Raw genomic sequence first — 13,200 nt, forward strand, 5'->3', positions numbered from 1 at the left:
CAGACACATGCCATCATGTCTGGCTAATTTCTGTATTTTAGTAGAGATAGGATTTCACCATGTTGACCAGGCTGGTCTTGAACTCCTGACCTCAGGTGATCTGCCCGCCTCAGCCTCCCAAAGTGCTAGGATTACAGATATGAGCCACCATACCCAGCCCAAACTGCATTTTTTTTTTTGAGACGGAGTTCCGCTCTTGTTACCCAGGCTGGAGTACAATGGCGCGATCTCGGCTCACCGCAACCTCCGCCTCCTGGGTTCAGGCAATTCTCCTGCCTCAGCCTCCCGAGTAGCTGGGGTTACAGGCACGCGCCACCGTGCCCAGCTAATTTTTTTTATTTTTAGTGGGGACGGGGTTTCACCATGTTGACCAGGATGGTCTCGATCTCTTGACCTCGTGATCCACCCGCCTCGGCCTCCCAAAGTGCTGGGATTACAGGCTAGAGCCACCGCGCCCGGCCAGTATATCAAACTGCATTTTTTAAAAGGCTGCTGGGTGGTCTATACACCACAATTTGAGAAATACTAGTACTAGAAGTTTCATTTTTTTCCTCCTGAATTTTGTATCTACCATACTGGTTAATGCTACAGGATGGCAGTGATTTAAGTTCTTCAAATAGATGATAGTTGCCTTTTTTCAGGTTAAGGTCTCTCTAACAGAAAACATGTTTATCAAAATCATGTAGTATAGTTAAATATATATTTTTATATTTTTACATTTTAATTTTAATTAATTAATTTATTTTTTGAGACGGAATTTTGCTCTTGTTACCCAGACTGGAGTGCAATGGCGCGATCTCAGCTCACCGCAACCTCCCTCCGCCTCCTGGGTTCAGGCAATTCTCCTGCCTCAGCCTCCCGAGTAGCTGGGATTACAGGCACGCGCCACCATGCCCAGCTAATTTTTTGTATCTTGAGTAGAGACGGGGTTTCACCATTTCGACCAGGATGGTCTCGATCTCTTGATCCACCCGCCTGGGCCTCACAAAGTGCTGGGATTACAGGCTTGAGCCACCGCGCCCAGCTTATTTATTTATTTTTTAAGACGGGGTTTCACCATATTGGTCAGGCTGGCCTCCAAAGTGCTTGGATTACAGGCGTGGGCAACCACGCCCGACCAATATATGTTTTTTTTAAAGAAGTATTTAAATGAAATAGTTTATCAAGTATAGAGGAGTATCTAATTGTTTAACTAATACTGTTATTTAATTTACACAAACCCTGTGCTCTCAGTTAATAGGTACTCAACAACGATTTGTTGCACAGAATATGTTATCTTTTTTTTTAACTACTTCCATTAATTAAAAAGGAACTTTACATCTTGGAAGGTATTCCCTCATTTTGGTTGACTTTTTAGAAACTGTATGAGTTATACTTGAAACCTGTAATTATTTGGCAACTATAATTACTTTGAGCTAGAACTTGTCTATTCATGGCTGTGAGGCTGTGGGCTGGGCTATGATTGCCTTTTGTAAGATAGTCTTTTTGATCGGCTTCTTTATTTCTTCTAAGTGCTCCAGTTACAAGTTGTAATGTTAATTATGAAGCCATTTCCTTTCTCTCTCCAACAGCTCTCCTGTGTTCAAACCCTGGGGTTTTATCTGGAGTTTACTAAAAGGACCTAACCTTTACCTGCCTTTATAAACACTTAAATTGTATTAGTTACAATAGAAGAATTTTTAAAAAACAGTTAGTATATTGGTAATATTAGGCTAGTCCTTGTTGTAGATGCAGATAAATCTAGAAATATCAGTGGCTTAACACAAATGTTTTTCATTTGTATAAATTCAGTATGAGTCAGAACAAGTATTTTCCATGGGGTGAGTCAGTAATTCAGACTTCCTCCATCTTAAAATACCTATTTTGACATGTCAATTCCAGGGCAGGAAAGAGAGCACTAAGAACTCACACTCACTCTTTAGTACTTTGGATCACAGGCATGATATGTGTCACTTCTGTTCACAGCCCATTGGCCAAAACTAATCACATGGTCCCAACCAAATACCAAGGAGACTGGAAAATTCGGGGGAATGTGTAGAGTGTCTGATGAGCACAATTGTTTTTGCCATAGTGAATCATTTCTTTTCTTATTTCTAAAAGTTAGAAAACATAAAACTTTGGTTATTCTTTAATGAAGATTTTATACCTTTTGCTATTGCATTTGGAAAATGAAAACAACTTTAATTTCTTTGAAATTATAGCAATAAAGGTTTAAGGCTAGGCATGGTTGCTTATACCTATAATCCCAGCACACTAGGAGACTGAGGCAGGGTGATCATCTGAGGTCAGGAGTTCGAGACCAGCCTGGCCAACATGGTGAAACCCTGTCTCTACTAAAAATAGCCGGATATGGTGGCAGGTACCTGTAATCCCAGCTACTTGGGAGACTGAGGCAGGGAAAATTGCTTGAACCCGGGAGGCAGAGGTTGCCGTGAGCCAAGATGATGCCACTGCACTCCAGCCTGGGTGACAGAGTGAGACTCTGTCTCAAAAAAAAAGAAAAGAGGTTTAAAATAAGCATGAAAGATTTTTAATTGTGTTCATATCAACCAGTTTAATATTTTATGTAGCATTGTTGATAGGATGAACAATGTCAGGTATTAGGGTTATAATAAATGTCTTAGGTTCAAAATTGTCTAAAGTACAGGGATAAGACAAATTACTTCAACAGTATTTATTTAAAAATTAGAGTACATGCCACGTACCAGGTATTGTTCGAGAGCATAGCTGAATCTATTGCTCCAGTCAGAGGCCAGTTATGTGACAAAAGTGAAGGATAAAATCAAAGGGGTAAGGGAAAAAAGAAAGAAAATATTACTTAATCTTTATTCAAATTCATCATGTAAACAAGTCCTAGTTATATATTTTTATATTTGTTCTGTATGTTACCTTCATGACCTCTTACAATGTGAAGTAACTAAATTACCTTATTATCTGATCTCTAGGTACCGAATTTTTGCTTTTGATCATGACCTCTTTAGCTTTGCAGATTTGATCTTTGGCAATTGGCCTGTGGTTCTTATCACCAATCCTAAGTCACTCCTATATTGTTGTGCTAAACATGAACCACTAGAAAGACTTCTTCACTCAACACACATCAGGTATGTAGCAATTTTTCAGAATTTACTTTCAGTTTGATAATAATAGAGAATAAGTCATTGTGATTGTATTCCTATGTGAAAGCTATGAGATTCACCATTTTAGTTTTCTCAATAACCTAAACATTATATAAAGATAGATTACTTACTGTTTTGTTCCCATTAAGTTAAAAAGCGTATCATTTTCTTAAGTTGATGAAATTTTAAAAACCATTCAGAAACCCATAATTCTACCATTATTATTTTTGTTTCATTTTATTCCAGCCTTTTTATTTGAATGCGTTTACACTGCTATAAGCATAATGTACACTTTCCTTTATAGCCCACCTTTTTAAAATTTGCAAGTTACCATAAGGTTATTCTCCATTACTGAAACAATGACAAACCTAAAACCGTGTGTTTTGTACATGCTCTCATTTTAGAATTTTGGCCTTTTCCTTATCCACCATTACTTCTGTCACAGTTATGATTGATGAAGTTGATTTAGGCCAGGCTGTTCATGTGTCTGGTCCCATTTTCATACTGAAGTGGAATCCTAGGAACTACAGTAGTGGGACACATAACATAGAGGTAATCGTCCAGGTAAGTTAGTAATTTATATTCACTGTGTAAATGACTAAGCTGTAGGCTCAATGAATTGTTGTTTGGAATATTTTAGTCAATTGTTAAAAAATTGGGGGCCAGGCATGGTGACTCACGCCTGTAATCTCAGCACTTTGGGAGACCAAGGCGGTTGGATCACCTGAGCACAGGAGTTCGAGAAGAGCCTGGGAAAAACAGTGAAACTCTGTCTGCACAAAAAGATACAAAAATTGGCTGGGCATGGTGGTGTGTGCCTGTAGTCCCAGCTATTCAGCAGGCTGAGGCAGGACAATCACTTGAGCCCAAGAGGTGGAGGTTGCAGTAAGCTGACATTGCACCACTGCACTCCAGCCTGAGCAACAGAGCCAGACCCTGTCTCAGTACAAACAAAAAAGTGAAAAAATTTGGGCTGAGACTGGAGGATCATTTGAGGCCAGTAGTTTTGAGACCAGCCAGGGCAACATAGTGAGACCCCCATGTCAACAAAAATATAGGTACGCCCAGTTAGCTGGACGTGGTAGCGTGCATTTGTAGTCCTAGCTATTTGGGAGGCTAAAATGGAAGGATTATTTTAAAGAGACTTGAGGGTTCATGTGCACCAGGAGTTCAAGGTTATAGTGAGTTCTGATCATGCCACTGCACTCTAGCCTGAGCAACAGAGAGAGACCCGATCTCAAAAAAAAAAAAAACCCCAAAAATTGAATACACTGTATTTAGTATATTCTGAAAATAGGCACTCAGGAGTAATTCTAATATTAGATTAAAAACTAGGCAGAAGAGAAGAGGAGTGACCATAGTCTCGCTCTGTTTTTAACTCCAGGAAATCATTCTTTTGTTTTCTTCCAACTTTGGCCGGAATCTTTTCATAATGGGGACAAATTCTCCAGCATACCCAAAGGTAATAGAATAAGTCAGAAAACGTATTATGCATCCATATCTTGGATTGCTATCTCTAACTGTAGGACAATTGTGTCACTATTTGAAAGCTTCAGGACACAGAAAATTTCCAAGGCATCAAAGCACTTTTTGTTAGGAGAATAAGCATTGTTAGCATATGCAGTACCAGTCTGCCTTTTCTTATTCTGATTCAGTTTGGGGCATTGAATTTATTAGCACCTGCCAGAATAGAAAGTAATAATCAGGCCGGGCGTGGTGGCTCAAGCCTGTAATCCCAGCACTTTGGGAGGCTGAGGCGGGTGGATCACAAGGTCAAGAGATCGAGACCATCCTGGTCAACATGGTGAAACCCCGTCTCTACTAAAAAATATACAAAAAAAATTAGCTGGGCATGGTGGCGCGTGCCTCTAATCCCAGCTACTCAGGAGGCTGAGGCAGGAGAACTGCCTGAACCCAGGAGGCGGAGGTTGTTGTGAGCTGAGATTGCGCCATTGCACTACTCCAGCCTGGGTAACAAGCGCGAAACTCCGTCTCAAAAAAAAAAAAGAAAGAAAGTAATAATCATTACCAAAATAGAGCAGTTTCATTAAATTCTCAAGGCGATAAGCTGTGCTCAGAAATTAGTTTCTTGCACACATGCACGCACACACACACACATGTCAATTTCTGCAATTTTATGATTTGATGACATTTTAAAACTATTTAATCTTGTAATGTTAATACTTAATTTGAAACACCAAATAATTTTTCAGAAAACGTATGTACTTTGTCTTTTTTATCCCCCCAACAAAGACAAGTTGAGCAGGAAGAAACTATTTACTGAGCTCCCTCTAAGGAGATGCCAGGCACTTAGAATTTTTTACTTATTCCACAAAACAATCCTTCATTTGGGTAGTTTTACCCTTAATTTGTAAATGGGGAAACTTGTACATCTGCACAAGAGAAGACATTTTGCTATGCCACCTGTCTTTAAAATATTCTGTGTAGAAGGAAGAAAAGAAAAAACTTACAGAAGAATGTAGGAGAGATGGCTGGAGATGAACCCTTAAGGTCTTTCATATTAGAAGTTGGATCATTTTAAAGAGGCTTGAAGGTTCATGTGCACCTAGAATAAGTTATTCCATGTCTTTAAAGTCGTGGAGAAGATGTGGGAACAACTTTAGCATTGGGAAGCTAACACTTGGAGTGCCTCAGAATCGCAGTGTATTATTTTCTTGATATGATATACATACAGCCTCTGTAGTTTTATGAAGAAAAAAACTCCATAGCTTACATTTTATGAAACATTTTAGGCTGCTTAATTAAATCCTTAGTAAAAATGTAAAATCACATACTTTTTTATGTTTAACATTTCTTAACAATGGTATCAAGGTATACTTTATACTTAATAACATAATAAGCCTTGTATATTTAAAGTATACAATTTGGTGAGTTTTGACATATGTATACATCTTTAAAGTCATTACCTACAAGCAAGTGATACATTTCTCTCAATAGTTTTCTTGTGTCTTTTGCAGTCTGTTTTCCTTATATCCTCAGCCTCAGGCAATGACTTATCTATTTTGTTTTCTTACATGTATAACTTGAAACAATTAACCTACTGAGTAGTATTAAATAGGAAACCTGCTCCCCTCATTCGTTCATGGGAAAGTTCTGTCCTTTTAAATACAGTAAGCTATAGATAAGTCAGATTGAAACTCAAAATCTGTGGGAGAAAACATTTCTTTATTATCTAATATTTTACCTACTTGTTAGATTTATTGAATATCTATAGGTTCCTTGTAGTCTATTAGCAACTAGACCTTTGGATCAATTTTCAGTGTGGGTCTTGGGCTAGTAGCCTCAGTATCACCTCGGAACTTGTTAGAAATGGAAATTCTTAGGTCTCATCCGAAACCTACTGAATCAGAAACTTTAGAGATAGGACCCAGCAATCTAATTTAACAATCTCTCCAGGTGATTCTGATGTGCACTAAAGTTTGAGTACTAGTAGTTTAAGATTATTGTGCCTACTCTGCCAATTTAAAGAGTAGACTCTAGAAATCTCTAATCTCAAACATTAGAGAAATCTAGATCCCTGCTTTAAAAAATAACTTATTTAATATAAGCACATTTTGAGCAATAAAAGTTTAAAAAACACAAATGTAAGTTCTTATTATTTTAAAACTTTCTTGTAGTGGGAAAGTATATTTATTTATTTATTTTTATTGCATTTTAGGTTTTGGGGTACATGTGAAGAACACGCAAGATTGTTACATAGATACACAGGTGGCATTGTGATTTGCTGCCTTCCTCCCCTTCACCTATATCTGGCATTTCTCCCCATGCTATCTCTCATAGTGGGAAAGTTTTAAATATACAAAAGGGATAATATTATAATGAACTCCCATATATCCATCAGCCAGTCTCAACAATTGTCAACTCATGGTCAGTCTTGTTCCATCTTTATGCCTATCTCCCCTCTCTGCACCATGATGTCATTTCATCTATAAATATGTCAATATGGACCAGTAAAAGATAAGGACTGTTTTTTAAAAACATAACCATGATCCCATATCATACCTGGAAGGTTAACAGTAATTCCGTAATATCAAACTACCCAGCTAATGTTCATTATTCCAATATGTCACATACATAGATAGACAGAAAGATAAATAGATATGTATATTTGCATTTGGTTAGTTCAAATCAGAATCCAATCAAGGTTCATACATTGCATTTAACTGACTTGTCTCTTTCATCTCTTTTACTGTATAGATTGCCTCCCTTACCTCCTCCTTCTTTTTTTCCCCCCTTCCAATAATTTATTTGTTTGGGAAACTGAATCTTTGGTCCTGTGGAGCTCTCTGTTTTTGGGATTTTTGCTGTTTACATCCCTGTGGTATCATTTAACATGTTCATCTATCCCCTTCCCCCTTAGTTTCTATAACTGGTAGTTAGATTTATATATATATATATATATTTTTTTATTTTTGTCAAAACTACTTTTTCTGGTGTTTTATGCTTTTAACAGGATGCTCATAAAATTTGGTTGTTTCTCTTTCTATAATGTTAAGATGCCTCAGTGTCTTCAGCTGTTGGTAGCTTTATCCACTGGTATGTTGGTAAATATTTAGCAACCAGCTTGGGGCAAGTTACTGCGATCAAGGAGAGGATCCTGATTTGTAGCATTTCCCCAATTTATATCAATTCCCATAATATAAATATTTCAACCATGGCTGGTTTTAAGCTACCAACGCCATGCTAGTGGCCTGCATAATTGCTGAAAACTTAACAGCTGGCTGTTAAGTTTTAACAGCCAGCACACTGCTGGCTCATCCTTCCATTATCTTTTCACCTAAGGGTTGTTAGTAGCCATTGATGATATTTACCTAAATTCATTTTTTCATTAGAGTTATAAAATAGTAATATTCAAATTTTCTTTCCTTATATAGGAATATTCATTAGAACAATCCTATGAAGAAAAAATTCTCTCGTCCATTCGGTATCCAGATATAGAGTCACACAGGAAATGCAAGATAAATTCTTCTTTCCTCATTGTCCCTTTACTAAACTAGTTTTCAGAATAATGAGTTGGTTCTTTAGTATCTGCCAAAGGTGACTGAGTCTTTTACGTTTAATATTATTATAAATTCAAAGTTTAAAAAAATACATACTTGATATGTTTCAGTCCATTGCATTTATTCTTTTCCATGCTGAAATTGTTCCACCTTTTGCTAGTAGGAGCTTCTTCATGTTGACTACTAAGTCCTTTGACACAATCCCAGTAGTCTTTGTTCATTTTTTTACGTTCTTATTTGACAAGATGGTCCAAGCTTTTCTTATGCATTTTTTTCTTTAAAAAATTTTTTAAAAAGTTTTAATTTTTGTGGGTACATAGTAGGTGTGTATATTTATGGGGTACATGAGATGTTTTGAAACAGCCATGCAATCAATGCATAATAATCACATCATGGAAAATAGAGTATCCATCCTCTCAGGCATTCATCCTTGTTTTACAAACAGTCCAGTTACACTCTTAGTTGTTTTTAAAAGTACAAGTCAGTTAGTATTGATTCTAGTCATTCTATTGTGCTATCAAATAATAGGTCTTATTCATTCTTTCTATGTTTTTTGTACTGATTAACCATCCCCACCTCCCTCCCAATGTCCCCTTACTACCCTTTCTAGCCTCTGGTAACCATCCTTCTACTCTTTATGTCCATGAGTTCAATTGTTTTGATATTTAGATCCCACAAGGAAGTGATAACATATGATGTTTGTCTTTGTGATCTCCAGTTCCATCCATGTTGTTGCAAATGAAAGGATCTCATTCTCTTTTTTTATGGCTGGATAATATTCTATTATGTATATGTACCTCATTTTCTTTATCCATTCATCTGCTGATGGACACTTAGGTTGCTTCCAAATCTTAGTTACTGTGAACAGTGCTTCAGCAAACATGGGAGTGCAGATATCTCTTCTTGTGCACTTTCTACTTAAGAACTGGAATGAGCTATTTCCCTAAAGGGCACTATTTTCTTGTAGTAAGAAATGCTATTTTGAGACCACAGTCTAGGCACCAGCCTAGCTAGCTCATTACTGTTAGGTTTGTTGTTATTTCTAGGCCTTTTTAGGGAACAGAGGGAAATACAGGGTTTTTTTTTTTTAAGGGAAAATACATTGTGAGTGTATGCTAATACTTCCTATTTAATGTAGAATTACGGGTTTTAAAAGAAAATTTTTTTTTTTTTTTAGACAGAGTCTCGCTCTGTCACCCAGGCTGGAGTGTAGTGGCGCAATCTTGGCTTACTGCAAGCTCTGCTCCGTGAGTTCAAGCAATTCTCCTGTCTCAGCCTCCTGAGTAGCTGGGATTACAGATGTGCACCATCATGTCCAGCTAATTTTTTGTATTTTTAATGGAAATGGGGTTTCATTTCACTATGTTGGCCAGGCTGGTCTCGAACTCTGGCCTCAAGTGATCCACCTGCTTTAGCCTCCTAAAGTGCCAGGATTACAGGCATGAGCCACTGCACCTGGCCTAAGATATGTTATTAAAAGTATTTATAGGGCAAGCACTTTGGGATGCCAGTGCAGGAGGATTACTTGAGGCCAGGAGTTCAAGACCAGCCTGGGCAACATAGCAAGACCCCAAGCATAGTGGCGCATGCCTATAGTCCCAGCTACTTGGACAGCTGAATCAGGAAGATCACTTGACCACAGGAGGTCAAAGCTGCAGTGAGCTACGATTGCACAACTGAACTCCAGCCTGGGAAACAGAGAAACCTCGAAAAACAACAATAACAACAACAAAAAAATGTAGTTATTAGAAACCTATTCTTATAAGTAATAAATATTTCCATGTACATGAGAGTTACTTTTGTTCTGTGGTTATTACTAGGATTCTGCTGGAAGAAGTAAGCGTGCTCACCACATATTTTCTGTTCAAGAGAATAATCATCTCAGTTTTGATCCCCTGGCATCATTTATTCTCCGTACTGATCACTATATCATAGTAAGTGAATTCAATTAAACATTACATATGTTACTAGATTTGGTAAATGCAGAGTCCTAAATAATATACAGTAGTCCTCCTTTATGTATGGTTTCACTTTTCATAGTTTTAGTTACCCAAGGTTATCCATGGTCTGAAAATATTACATATAATAAGATATTTTAAGATACAGAGACCATAATCCTATAACTTTTATTATAGTATATTGTAATAATTGTTCTATTTTATTATTGTTGCCAATCTCCTACTGTGCCTTTTATAAATTAAACTTTATCATAGGAATATATTTACAGGAAAAAAACATAATATATATAGAGTTCGGTACTATCTGTAGTTTCAGGCATCCACTGGGGGAGTGACCTGGAATCTATCCCCTGTGGATAAAGGAGGACTATTGTGATCATATGACAAGAAAGTTGAATCTCATAAAATTGAAGTTTAGTTATTTGTCTAGAAGAATAAAATGTTTTTAAGTTTATTTGAATTAAAAGAAGCAGAGGCATGGATGAGTCATTTGGGATGCTATAAAACCAGGATAACTAAGGGAGTTACAGGGCCTATGCTAACTTGGGTTAAGGCTTTTTAAAGAATGTTATTTCCACATCAATAATGCATGCTCAAAGTAGAAAACCTGGAAAATATAGAAATAGATAAAGTGAGATTGGCCCCACATCTTTCTTTTATCACACTATCCACTATAACCATTGTATTTGTCATTCTGATACTATTTATTTTTCTCACATATATACATATGTATATGAATTTTTGACATAAAATACTATTATACTTCTATTCTCTTTTGCTGTCTGATTTTTTCCACTGAGGAATTTGTCTTGACTATTTTCTCCCATCGATTTATATTATAACATATTAGCTGCATTATATTGTTATAGCTATGTCTTAATTTTTTTTTTCTTTGAGACAGTCTCTCTCTGTCCCCTAGGCTGAAGTACAGTCGTGCGATCTTGGCTCACTGCAACCTCTACCTCCTGGGTCTAAGCAATTCTCCTGCCTCGGCCTCCTGAGTAGCTAGAACTACAAATGCCCGTCACCATGCCTAGCTAATTAAAACAAAAAATTTTAGTAGAGATGGGATTTCACCATATTGGCCAGACTGGTCTTGAACTCCTGACCTCAAGTGATCCACCTGCCTTGGCCTCCCAAAGTGCTGGGACTACAGGTGTGAGCCATGGCACCTGGCCTTTTTTTTTTTTTTGAGAGGAGTCTTGTTCTGTCTCCCAGGCTAGAGTGCAGCGGCGCGATATCGGCTCACTGCAACTTCTGCCTACCAGGTTCAAGTGATTCCCTTACCTCAGTCTCCTGAGTAGCTGGAATTACAGGCACCCTCCACCACGCCCGGCTAATTTTTGTATTTGTAGTAGAGACAGGGTTTCCCCATGTTGGCCAGACTGGTCTCGAACTCCTGACCTCAGGTGATCCACCCACCTCAGTCTCCCAAAGTGTTGGGATTACAGGCATGAGCCACCTCACCTGGCTACCTTAATTTTTTAAATAACTTCTTTATTAGCCGGGCGTGGTGGCTCATGCCTGTAATCCCAGCACTTTGGGAGGCTGAGGTGGGTGGATCACGAAGTCAACAGATCGAGACCATCCTGGTCAACAAGGTGAAACCCGTCTCTACTAAAAACACAAAAATTAGCTGGGCATGGTTGTGCACACCTGAATCCCAGCTACTTGGGAGGCTGAGGCAGGAGAATTGCTTGAACCCAGGAGGCAGAGGTTGCGGTGAGCCGAGATTGTGCCATTGCACTCCAGTCTGCTGGGTAACAACAGCAAAACTCCGTCTCAAAAAAAATTAAAAAAAAAAAAAACTTCTCTATTGGTGGACATTTAAATTGTTTCTAAATGGCCCCTCTACTGTGTAAATACACATGTAACTAAGTTTTTGCATATATCTCTAATATAGTTTCTTGGGACAAATTTCTAGAAGTGGATTGCTGGATCAAAGGGTGGGCACATGACTTTATATACTTTACTATTTATATATATAATTGCATAAATTAATTATTATTTATTACAGTCATTTTTTTTTATCTGCTCTCATTAAAATATAAGCCCATTAGGGCAGGGAATCTTTGTTTGATATGCTTGGCACATAGTAAGCCCTCAATATTTCTTACATGAGTAAATGGGTATGTTTTTAGTTTTTAATATACACTGTTAATTATCTTTTAGAGAAGCTACGGCAATTTATACTGTAGTTCCTTCATATGTCATTTATCCTGGCTGTTAGTGTAAAATACAAAAAAAAAAAAAAGATACACACTAAAATGTTCAGAAGAAAACTGAAACCTTTCTTAATTTCACCTCCCCGAGATAGGTTAAGTGTATATTCTCACAGATTTAAAATGTGAAATCATTATTTTAATTTACTTTTATTACTTGGGTGATTGAGTTTTTCAAACATATTATTAATAAGCATTTGCATCTCATTATTACAAAATTCTAAAATCATTTGTTATTTTTTCTTTTGTGGATTTTAAACAGTCTCCTAAATTAGGCTTTGGGAATTTTGATATTCAAATGAAAAACCTGAGGATGTTATTAAAATATAGATTCTGATTTAGTAAGTCTGAGAAAGGGCCTGAGATTCTGCATTCCTAACAGGTTTGAGCTGATTCCAATGATGGTCCAGGTATCGTACTTTGAGAAACAAGCACCTAGGTCATATGTCATTACTCTGAGTTAATTTCCAGGTGAATGACTTCTTGAGAAGAAAGCAAAAGGAAACAGTCTATGCTCACTCAGCCTGCAGAGTACTCTATACTGTTTTTTTATTCTTACACAATTTTAAAACAAAGTATCCTTCTCCCAGAACAATGAAAGTGGACTATTTTAATTTGATTGCTTAATATAACTGTATAAAATTACTTAGCTTCAATATTGATCTAAGTATCTAAATTCAGAAAGAATAATGTTGAAGCAATTTATAATTTTCTTTATTGGTGGATCAGATGTTTGATTCCATCTCTTAAAGGCTCTATCTCCTAAAAAGAAAAAACTTAGGTCGGGTGTGTTGACTCACGCCTGTAATCCCAGCACTTTGGGAGGCTGAGGCGGGCAGATCATGAGATCAGGAGTCGAGACCATCGTGGCCAACATGATGAA

General features: G+C 37.3%; 1 protein-coding gene across 22 annotated transcripts in view; it reads left to right on the forward strand.

Annotated features, from left to right (window-relative positions):
• The window catches only part of TMEM62 (transmembrane protein 62), a 55,491-nt gene that overhangs the window by 17,912 nt on the left and 24,379 nt on the right, over positions 1-13,200 (forward strand). For 12 of the 22 annotated variants that reach the window (XM_078334084.1, XM_017976789.4, XM_017976793.4 and 9 more), the window contains 3 exons: positions 2,946-3,101; positions 3,521-3,680; positions 9,958-10,071. In XM_078334084.1, the coding sequence (XP_078190210.1) occupies positions 2,946-3,101; positions 3,521-3,680; positions 9,958-10,071 (430 nt within the window). Of the gene's footprint in view, positions 1-2,945; positions 3,102-3,520; positions 3,681-4,500; positions 4,579-9,957; positions 10,072-13,200 lie in introns of all 22 variants that reach the window. The other 10 variants (XM_035259446.3, XM_017976788.4, XM_017976791.4 and 7 more) reach the window with 2 other exon arrangements.

The sequence above is a fragment of the Callithrix jacchus genome, chromosome 8 (genome assembly GCF_049354715.1).
Source record: "Callithrix jacchus isolate 240 chromosome 8, calJac240_pri, whole genome shotgun sequence".
Taxonomy (NCBI): Eukaryota; Metazoa; Chordata; class Mammalia; order Primates; family Cebidae; genus Callithrix; species Callithrix jacchus.